This window comes from Pelodiscus sinensis, chromosome 2, assembly GCF_052426305.1.
Source record: "Pelodiscus sinensis isolate ZL-2025 chromosome 2, ASM5242630v1, whole genome shotgun sequence".
In the NCBI taxonomy this organism is placed as follows: Eukaryota; Metazoa; Chordata; order Testudines; family Trionychidae; genus Pelodiscus; species Pelodiscus sinensis.
The window spans coordinates 44,492,976-44,505,068 of NC_143053.1; the positions used below are offsets into that span (position 1 = coordinate 44,492,976).

The 12,093-nt window shown below is 38.8% G+C and overlaps 1 protein-coding gene across 3 annotated transcripts in view; it reads right to left on the reverse strand.

Moving 5' to 3' along the window:
• The window catches only part of SLC26A7 (solute carrier family 26 member 7), a 161,127-nt gene that overhangs the window by 68,686 nt on the left and 80,348 nt on the right, over positions 1-12,093 (reverse strand). For all 3 annotated transcript variants that reach the window (XM_075920402.2, XM_075920401.2, XM_075920404.2), the window contains one exon: positions 5,165-5,317. In XM_075920402.2, the coding sequence (XP_075776517.2) occupies positions 5,165-5,317 (153 nt within the window). The remainder of the gene's footprint in view (positions 1-5,164; positions 5,318-12,093) is intronic.

Sequence of the window (12,093 nt, forward strand, 5' to 3'; positions counted from 1 at the left end):
CTCCCTGCAGGCCCCCTTCCAGCCGTGCAGCCCATGTTGATAAACCCAGAATGGCTCAGAGGGTGTGCAGGGAGAGGAGAAGTGGGGGAGGGGAAGAAAGCCCTGACTTTCTCGCAGGGTACGTCTACACTAGCTCGTTAGTTTGAGCTAGGTAGGGTAATTAGGGCAAGCGGAGTTGCAAATGAAGTCCGGGATTTAAATATCCCGGGCTTCATTTGCATGTTCCCGGGCGCCGGCATTTTTAAATCCCCCTTAGTCCGAACTCCGTGCCCGCGGCTCAGAGTAGGTAGTTCGAATTAAAGATCCTAATTCAAACTACCGTTACTCCTCATTCCACGCCATTTAAAAATGGTGGTGCCCGGGAACATGCAAATGAAGCCCGGGATATTTAAATCCCGGGCTTCATTTGCAGCTCCGCTTGCCCTAATTGCCCTACCTAGCTCGAACTAACGAGCTAGTGTAGACATACCCTGATAGACCCAGCTCAGAGAGAAATAGGCAGAGCAAGCGAGCAGGGTCTGGCAAGAAAGATCGAGGCTTTCTTCCCCCCACACACCCTCTGAGCCGCTCTGGATTTATCAACATGAACTGTGCAGCCAGAAGCAGACCTGAGGGGGAGTGGTGTCAGTGGCCAGTGCTGAGCCCAATGACTATGAGGCTTGAGCAGCAATGCGGGCTCCCCGCTGCATGGGAGAGAAAGCTGGGGGATGAGCGTGAGCCGCAGACCACCTGGGAGGACCACACTTTGAGAACCACTGATCTAGAGGATACCAGGGTTATTAGGAATAGCCAGCAAGGATTTATGTATAGCAGTGTTTCTCAAAGAGGGCTGGTTTGGAAAAGCCACTAGCAAGCCCGCGCCACTTTCTTTACCTAAAGCAGTGTTTCTCAGAATGGATCCATGGACCACTTTGAGAAATATGAACCTAAAGGGTCCATAGCCATGGAGCCTCACAGATCCCATTGTTTCTAGACAAGAGGATCCAAGGAAAGGCTACAGACCCTTTAGGTAAATAAACACTCTAGCAGCTTTTCCAAAGTGGGCCCATAGCACACTTGAAAACACTGCTGTGTAGCATATAAAGCAGTACAAACAAGTCATTATCTGTATGAAATTTTAGTTTGTACTGACTTTGCTAGTGCTTTTTATGTAGCTGGTTGTAAAAATATGTAGATTAGTTGATGGATCCACTGGAAGACCTCTGTGTTCCTCTGAAGGATATGCCCCTCTGATAGAGAACCACTGGTATAGATGAAACTACTATAAAGTGCTTGTGAAAAAGCATAATCAAAGAGTAGTTATCAATGATTCACTGCCAAACTGGCAGAATGTATCAAGTGGAGTTCTGCAGGGTTCACTCCTAGGTCAGTACTATTCAATATTTTCACTAATGACTTGAGAAATGGAATGAAGAGCATGTTTATAAAATCTGAACATGACCCCAAGCTGGGAAGAGTTTCTAACACTTTGGAAGATAGGATGAAAATTCAAAATTGACCTTGATAAATTGCAGAACAGCTCTAAAATCATGAAGATGAAATTTAATAAAGACAAGTGTAAAATGAAGCACAAACACATGAATAAAAATGGGGAATAAGTGGATAGGCAGTGGTACTGCTATAAAGGATCTAGAAGTTATAGTGGATCACAAACTGAATACACATCTCTAGAGTGATGTAGCTGTGTAAAAGGCTAAAATTCTGGGGTGAATTAAGAGGAGCATTGTTTTTAAGGGCTTGTCTATACTACCTCTTACATCAACATAAGTCGCATTACTCAGGGGTGGGTAAAAGCCCCTCCACATTCTTCCCAAGCAACTTAAGTGTCTACATTGCGCTATGTTAGTGAGAGATGGTCTCCCACCAACATCACTTCCACAGCTCATTGAAGTGGCTGCTCTCTCACTGACACAGAGGGTCTTCACCAGACATCCCACATTGGCACAGATTCATCAATGCAACTGCACCAATGTAGCACCATAGTGAAGACAAGGAGGTAATTGTCCTGCTCTGCTCAACACTGGTGAGGACTCCACTATAGAACTGTATCCAATTTTGGGCACCACACTTTAAGAAAAATGGAGACAAACCGGAAAGAGTCCAGAGAGCGAGCAATAACAATAGTTTAAAAGACTTAGTAAAACTTACCCAGAAGGAAAGGTTAAAGAAATTGGGCGTGTGCAATCATGAGGAAAGAAAACTGGGGGAGGAGAAGGCAGGATTTGGTAAAAGGGCTACCAAATATGTTAAGGGCTATTATAAAGGGGACAGCGATCAACTGTTCTGCACATGCACGGAAGCCAGGACAAGAATGAATTGGCTTAACCTGCAGCAAGGGAGATTTAGGTTAGTTAGTAGGATAAGCTTTCTAATATAAGGATACTTAAGTATTGGAACAGGTTACCAAACAAGGTAGTAAAGATCCCATTCTTGGAGGTTTTTAAGAATAAGTTAACCTCATGGCTGTTCTAGGTACACAAGGTACTGGGTACCTCAGTACAGGAAATGTATGGCCTCTCAAGGTTCTTCCCAACCCTACATTTCTATGGTTTTATATTCTTTGTATTGTTGAAGCTAAGCAAATTAAATTGAGTGGTTCCACGGACATCAAACATGGAGAAATACATGTAACTGGAAATCCAAGTAACTGGAAACAAACAGTAAATAAAACTGATCACATGTCTGACAGTTTGAAATCAGACAGTTTTGTGCATAAACAACATAAGAACGGCCATACTGGGTCAGACCAAAGGTCCATCTAGCCCAGTATCCTGTCCGCCAACAGTGGCCAATGCCATGTGCCCCAGAGGGAATGAACAAAATGAGTAATCATCAATCAATCCCTTCCCTGTCACCTATTCGTAGTTTCTGACAAACAGAGACTAGGGACACTATTCCTACCTATCCTGACTAACAGTCATTGATGGACCTATTCTCCACAAATTCATCTAGTTCTTTTTTGAACCCAGTTAAAGTCCTGATCTTCACAACATCCTCTGGCAAGGAGTTCCACAGCTTGACTGCATTGTGTGAAGAAATACTTCCTTTTGCTTGTTTTAAATCTGGTGATCCTAGTTCTTATGTTATGGGAACAAGTAAACATCTTTTCCTTATTTACTTTCTCCATCGCAGTCATGATTTTATAGACCTCTATCATATCCCCCTTAGTCTCCTCTTTTCTAAGATGAAAAGTCCCAATTTTATTAATATCTCTTCATATGGCAGCCATTCCAAACCCCTAACAATTGTTGCCCTCTCTGAACTTTTTCCAATGCCAAAATATCTTTTTGATATGAGACAATCACATCTGCACTCAGTATTCAATATGTGGGCGTACCATGTATTTATATAGAGGCAATAAGATACACTCTGTTTTATTCTCCAACCCTTTTTAAATTATTCCTAACATTCTGTTTGTTTTGTTGACTGCTGCTGCACACTGAGTGGATGTTTTCAGAGAACTAACCACCATGACTCCAAAATCTCTCTCAGGTAGAAATAACTAATTAAGTCCCCATAATTGTACATGTATGGTTGGGATTAAGTTTTCCAAAACACATTTCTTTGCATTTAATTTAACATTAAAATTCATCTGCCATTCTGTTGCTCAGTCACCTAGTTTTGTGAGATCCTTTCGAAGCTCTTCGGTGTGCTTTGGACTTAACTATCTTGAGCAGTTCAGTGCCATCTGTAAATTTTACCACATCAATGTTCACCCCATTCTCCAGATCATTGGAAATGATACAAAATGATAGTTTCAGTGCTGATGTTGTAAAAAATAAATGTAAAAAGCAATGTTTAACTACAGCTAACCAACATTTTGAATAGGACTGGACCCAGAACAGAGCCCTGTGGAACATCACTAATTATCTGTCTCCAATCTGAAAACTAACTATTTATTCCTACCTTTTGTTTACTGTCTTTTAACCAGTTATCAATCCATGAGAGGACCTTCCCTCTTATCCCATGACAACTTACTTTGCTTAAGAGCCTTTGGTGAAGGACCTTGTCAAAGCCTTCCTAGAAATGTAAGTACACGATATCCACTGGATAGCTCTTGTCCACATGCTTGTTGATCTCTTCAAAGAATTCTAGTAGTTTAGTTAGGCGTGATTTCCCTTTACAGAAACCATGTTGACTTTTCCCCAACAAATTGTCAGTCTATGTGTTTGGCAATTCTGTATGTAGACTTTTCCAGTTACAGACTAACCCGGCTACCCTTCTGAAGCTTTTGGTCTGTAATTGCCAGGATCACTTCTACAAACTTTTTTGAAAACTGGTGTCACATTACCTATCTTCCGTAAAAGCACAATTATTCTACAGGCTTTTAGATGCCAAATCTTATCAGAGATAGCCTGCAAAAACTCTCCAGTCAATTCAGCAGCATACAGAATATATAGTAATTAATTTAACGTGACTGCAAATTGGCCCTGGTCTTTATGAAAAAATGCCCAAAGTAGTTTATTATATTGACCTATGTAATATCTGATGTTTGAGCTTCAGCATTTCTCTTCCTTAGAATGTGTCTCCTTTTGTCTAAGAGACTCCAAAGAAAACAGAAGTATAAAGCTAGTATACTGAATATCACTTCAGAGTTCTCTCAAAGTCTGTTTACTTTGTGCAAGAAGTTCTGTGGAAACAAAATCCTAACTCTGGGTGCCTGATCTTGAAATCTGAATGTAAAGTACCTACAGCACTGTAGCTAATTTCTATTTAACACGCACAGTGTGAAAACAAAATTGGAAATGATACAAAATGATAGTTTCAGTGCTGATGTTGTCAAAAATAAATGTAAAAAGCAATGTTTAACTACAGCTAACCAACATTCATCCCTTACCTTTTCAGAACAAAAACATACCAATTAAATTTTTTGCTTTTATACTTCTAATTGCTCATATTAACATTTTAGACCACATGTTCTTATATTAATGTAAGCAACAGAAAGCATATGAAAAATATTCTATAAATGGAAAACATATGCGACTTTTTAAATTATTTATCCAAACTGTTTCCTGTTCATACATTAACATACAGTCATGCAAATTAGCTCTACATTTCATAAGTGGCAGGTGTGGCCATGGATAACATAGTGAGCATTCACAGATTAAACAAAGAAGTGCAAGCTTGAAAAGGCTAGAAGTCTGATATTTGATTTCATACTTACCAGAATTAAATCAATAGGAAGAACTACTTTAATTTTTCTTTTAAATTTTTCATTCATTTCTTTAACAAGAATGAGCACCACCAGGCTTAGCAAAGACAGAAGTAAAGCTTCTAATTGAACCGATTTGATGTTTTCAAATATGTAAGCATAAATCTACAGAGATAAAAAAACAAAACAGAGATGACAACAGAATTAAATACATGACAAAACGTTACATTCTAGGACACAGCCTAAAACCCTCAGATGTACAGAAAAATAACTATTCTCAGAAGCTGAACCAATGCTCTAGGAATTGAGCAATTTCACATACTGGTATTTCATTCAACATTTTGGATAAAAAATTCATGGTTTTACTATTACAAAAAGGCTTGTTTGAACAGTTCTGAAATATGTGAATATATTTAAATCCTATTGTAAAGGTAAACAATACTGTACATTTACACTAACAGAAAGATACCAAATACAGCAAAATTATCTTGGATGTATATTAGAGCAAACCTTGATGTCCTTACTGAGATTTTATTCTGTCTGTATTCATTCAAAATTCCAACTGAATTCAGTGGCAGAATGACTGCATACAAACTGAGTAAGGCTTTCACTTTTGCCCCAGGATCACGAATGAAATATTGCAACCTTGTCTGTACACATATGTATGCAATATGGTTTACTGGAATCAAAGTTCTCTTTAATTCCGGCACAACCAGTAAATCTGACTAATTCTTTTTAATAGTATTTAAAGGAAAAATACAATTACCATATCAAATAATTTCATGTTGACTATCTTGTTTCCTGAATGACACACTGGGACTGTGAAAGCATCCATCCAGTCACAGAAGCATGCATTCACTCTCAGAAATCTGCCACAAATGCTGGATTGAAGCTACCATGAAATGGAAGGAACCAGATCTCTGGTTCACTAATGCTGAAATCACTGATTATCTCATGATCAGAATATCTCTAATTGCATCCTGAGATTAGCGGACGAAATTAAAGAGACATGCAGCCCTAACCTGTTCCAACTCTGAGGATCCAGAAGACAAGGCACACACCTCTACAATTAAAAATTGATGAAAGAATTTCCAGATCCACTGAAGAGGTTAGAAGATCTGAGGGAAGACAGAGATAACTTCTACAGGATTCTGTCCAGAAAAATAGAGAAAGAAAGAAAATCTGCAGTCAAGATCTAAATGCCTGTGAAGAGTAACAACCTAATTGCTAGAGAAACAAAAATGACAAGAGCCTATATAATGCACATTCTTTCTGAAGCCTTAAAAAGAACAAAATGAGGACACCCCCCTCAGCTGAATTCTGATTTTTCTCAAAAGCTAGGTAGGCTGAACAATAAACTGAATACAGAAAGGCAGTAAAGAGGAGGGATGTGTTCCACTGCTCTCTGGAATCCTGGATGGTTTGTGTGGAAAAGACAATTTGTCTAAGGCTAATGACTCTGAATGCACATCTAGTAAGAAGCCCCCATTACTTGTTGACACATACATGATGTAAGGAAGGAAAAAAAAGGAAAGGATATGGAAGAAACGTAGGCTGTATAACAATCCAGTTGTCTTAAAAATTTCCATTTCATATAACACATATCCCATATATAGCTGAATTACAAAGTGAATGACAAACATGTCTGATAGAAAGGCATTCAAAAATCCAGAAAATGAATTGGTTCATTATGGGGAAATAGGAAAACAATAACAATAGGTAACAGATTAAGATGACTAACAGAGCTAAAGAATTTTCTCTTCCTTTGAAAGAAAAGTCTCCAAAAGGAATCCAGATACCCTATACAGAAGTGGAACCCTGGAAACTCTACAGATCTAGACCACAGCATAATCTCTTACTTGCTATAAAATGCGCAACAATAAAATAAAGAGAATTGAAGCTCATATTTGAAAAGCCAGGGTGTATGTTCTATGGTCAATCTAACATATCCCTAAAATAAATGAGACACACCTCCACATTGTTATAATGATGATTAATAAACACATTTTAAAACGTACTTACAATGGTAAGAGGACTTCTTGACAGATTGGGGATTAAGCAAAGATGTTTTAAACTGGACTGGACAAAGCAACACAAAATTTATCACAATAAAGAATTCTACCCTGGCAGAAGGGTTTACCACTCTGCTTTTCTATTCTAATTTCTATTATTCTACCATTCTTGGCTAGGACTATGCTATTTTTTTAATGATCAAGATAAAAAGCTCTGTTTTTTGTTAGATTTTAGGATGTTTCAGTTCTCCATTACGGAAAACAACAACAGAAAAATATGTCAACTGAAAAGAAAAAAAAAACATTGATAGTTCTGAAGGAGAAAAAATATTGGCATGCCAGCCAGAACAACAACAAGCATATTTCATTGGGAATTCTTCTCAGAGCTTGGAAAAAACTCTCAGATTTTAAAGTCATCTCAAACCACACAGTCTCCTTGTGTGATGCAACATGAAGGATGTTATACTGAATGACTTGAGATTTGGCTATTAATATATCACCGCACCGCTGCCCAAAAATGTTCATTACAGGAGCATGGGACTTTGCCTCTGTGTCCCACAAGAAGTTGGGATCAATTAAAAAAGCTGTGTCAAAGTATCTACAAAGTCATCCTGGACTAAGAAATTATGAAAATACAAATCTATATTTAAACTAAAGTTGGTAAGAAAAGAGAAGAGCTATACTGATTCCCATTTTCAGAAATCAAAGAACTGCAAGCTAATTTCAAATGACTAAATGAAGCATCAGCATTTGATGATCCATAGGTGCCAACTCAATTTAAATCTTTACTAGATGAACTTCAATTAAAGTAGTAGACAAGGCTCCCAGAAGTCCATGGCTGTTTCTCTAACAAATATTTCTGCAGACATTTTAAATAAATTCTATGACAATAATAATCTGTGTTCCTAGCATTTCCAAGAACCATAAACCTTTAATCTCTTTGTATATTGATTTAATTGCAAAAATACACACATACATTACACATTGTTGTACAGACATACACACACACACACACACATTCTGTACATGCATGGTAGAAACTCTGGACTAGGATTTAAAGATAATATTAGATAGCTCTAGCTAGCTTGATTTAATTAACATCTTATAAAGCTATCAAGACAAAGCAACCGTGTGTTAGAACACAAATACTATTGCTTTTTTTGGGCTGAGGGTACTAGAGTTGATTAGAAGGTATTATTAGATAGAGCTAGAAAACTGGATCTCACATCGTACTTTTACAGTATTAGTTTGAACAAGTTCTAGGTGGTCAACTGCAGAGCTATGTGATGAACTACATTTATTATGCACTTTCAACCACATCACTATATCCATCTCTAGCAATCCAGCCCCTTGAGCGTCAAAGAAATACGATAGTAAAAAATCACTAACTTTCCAGACAAATGTTTCCTCTTTCCTCCTTAAATCTGGAATTCCAACCTCTCTCCCTTGAAATTACACCACACAGAGGCAGACTCAAGGGCCAAACCCTGGAGTTCATAACATTGCAAATGAAGAATTCTTCGTTTCCCATGGGATAAAAGATTTGCTTCTTGCACAGGTAGGTACAACATCTCAAAACATTCAAATGCTGACATGATGTATAAAAAAATCTATTTTAGATCATTTTTAAAGGTTTGAGAAATTTGCAGCGGGAATCACTGTAAGAGAATCTGGCTTCTGAACTGAAGTAATTATATTAACAGTGTTAAAAACTATTTTTTCCATTAAAATTTTCTATACAGAAAATTATTGTCATTGTTATTTCATCTGTCCCAAAAATGTATGAGGCAGTTTACAGTACATGTAGAAGATAATGTGCTAGCCCTGTATTTGAAATAACCTGGATAACTTACTTTGGCTTTCCCATTACTTAGTAATGTGATCAAACTAAGCTTATGCTAATGACACATTTATGCTATATGCCACCCCACACCATCATGTATTCATTCTGTACATAATGGGATCTATTCCTAATTTCAGTTTCAACAAACTAAAAATGGTTCTGCTTCCTGGTTGTGATGACGACAGAATGCTGCGATTCTGACATTTAATTCCCATAAAATATGAGTTTTTCCTTTTTTTAAAAAATTACCCTAATAGCAACTTTTCAAACAACTCACTTGTGCTACTCTGTAATTGTAGCTTCAAATCTTAACTTGGATCTTTGAAAACTTCAAATTAAGCCTTATAAATGTTAAAAGACAAGGTTTAATGAAATCCACAGCGACACTTAGGAAATACTGCCCTTTTAAGAACTTAAAATGCAAGCAAGTGTGGGTATATCCACAGATTTATTTACTTACCAAAGTCAAAGTAGCCTAGTACATTAGTCTGTTCATCTCTAGACCCATTGATTGCAGCTATACTTTTCACACACTTAAAAGTTTAACAAATTAATGAGTGTTTGCAGGATCCGGGCCTTAGATCAGATTGTAAGTGAAAATATACGATACTTCATTACCCATGTTACAAAGCTACTGCTCAATACAGTATTATTGGCAGTCACTGTTCAAAATGGTCCAAAACTTATTGTTAGTTTAATCTGCAATACAAAGAATCAAAGATGGCGGAGATGGGTCATACTAAAGTGCTTCCATGAATAGGTTCACACACTTGAAGCCATGCCTTGGGAAGCCTGGGTCTATTCATTTCATTGGAATGACATTAGAGTAACAGAACCACCAGCTTATTTTTCCATGAAATTATGTGCATGCCCTTTACAAAATGGGTAATATATGTCTTAGTATTAAGGCATTTAACAACTTATTACACTATGCATTCAATCAGCAAGCTCAAAATATTTCATAGTTAGCACTGAGCATTTTTATATTACATGTCTGTGATCACACTGAAATCTAAGCCACAGAACATATATATGAACATTTTAGACACATTGGGAATTACAAATTTAAATATATACATATACTGGTTATGACTATACTGAGTGAGAGTATATATATGTACTCAGTGTACAAAAGTTAAGGATTTTATTACAATGTACAAAGTGATTTTTCATGTCAATATAATCATTAACAGAATGTATGAACTAAGGATAATCAGATACTTATTAAAATTATCATAAGTAGGGATGTAAGTGACTAGTGTTAAGTATAAACTTATCGGATAGTCGAACAGTGACTCATCCAAAAGCTTCCCCACACCCCCAGCTGCCTCTATCAAAGAGAGGCAGCAAGGTGGGGGAGCAGTAGCCAGTGGTGGGAGAGCCATCTAAAAAGTTGGCTCCCCCCAGCACCATCTCTGTGGGGGACAGGAGAGGCAGATGCACAGTGGGGAAACGGTGCAAGCAGAGACTGAAGCAGTCCCCGCTTGCACCAGTTCTGACTGCTGCACTTTTGCTTTTGAAATGTACAAGAGCTCTTACTGCATTTCAAAGACTGAAACTGCATTTCCCTTCTGCTCTTCTGCCTTTAAATGTAGTGAGAGCCCTCTTATTGACTAATCGAGAAGTCGATGGAAATTCCAACTACTTTATTAGCTGATTAATTGAAATTTAACATCCCTAATCTTAAGTAATTGTTTCCTATCTTCCTCTCTCTCTTTTCCTTTTTTGCATGCCAGATTTATTTACTAGAAAGAGGCATAGTAATTTTGTGGATTATATTAATTATTTAGCAGTCCAAATTAAAAAAAAAATAATTTTGGGAATTTCTGTGTTTGCCCCCCCCCCCCCCAAAAAAAAATAAATCTGAGGATCCCTGAAAGTTAAAATTCAGTTGGTGTAAAACACTTTCTGTATAATTTTACTACACAGTGTATATTTAGTCTAGATCAGTGGCCACCAACCATAGATTGGGGTCTATCAGCAGATCTTGTAGCCTCTGACCGTTGATCCTGACTGGTTTGGCCAGGAAGCTATCAAGCACTGGCACTTCAGTTGCCCTCCACACACTGTCATGCTGCTCCTGCCCTTTGCCTTGGAGTTGCCCCCCTGGGTGCCTCCTGCTTGTTATGCAGGGTGTGGAAGGAAGAAGAGTGAGGGCGCTGATGTCAGGGTGTCCCTCCTTCCCCCTGCTTCTGTACCCTATCTCCACACAGAGAGAAGGGGATGGAGGGAGATTGGCAATGCAAATCTCTGTCACTTTCACACACTGTGTGTGTGTCTGTCATTCTCACAAACACACACTGTCCTTCCCTCTCATCTCCTGACCCAACACATATGTGAGGGAGTTGTTGTTACTTCTTTTACTGCTTGCAAAGTGTGTTGTTTTTGGTTTTAGACTGGTCTGTGCATTTTATTATTTTCATTTCTCTCTTATCCTTAAATTTAATTCTTTGAGTAGTGAGTTCTAAAATGCCTAACCTGTCGCAGCTGGAGTCATTATCCCGATGGTAAGTGTTGCTCCTGGAAGTGGCTGACATGTCCCTGCAGCCTCAGAGAGGCAGAGCAGGAGGTCTCCACATGCTGTCCTTGCCTGCAGACAGTACTGCTGCAGCTCCCATTGATCAGTAACAGAGAACCGTGGCCAGTATAAGCTGTGGGCTCAGTGCCTACAGTTGAGGGGTGGCACATGGCACCATTACTATACATACCAGATGCTTTCAGAAGTGGTGCAGGGGCAGGAGTAAGCCTGCCTTAACCCCACTGTTCCAGAACCCGGAAGCTGTCTCAGTTAAGTGGTGCCCAGCCAAAGCCTGTATCCTGAACCCCTGTTCCAGCCCTGAACTTCCTCCTGCACTCAACCTCCTGCCCCAGATGCGAGTCCCCCTGCACCCAAACTCATTCTCAGAGCTTGCACCCTGAAACCCCTCCTGGATCCCAAAACCCCACCCTGGACTAAGCCCAGAGCCCATCCCACACTCTGAAACCTTTGGCCCAAAACCAGAATATATACTCCTACCTCCCTGCCCCCACCCAGCCTGGTGAAAGTGAATGATGTTCTGGGAAGAAGGGGGATGGAGTGAGCAGGG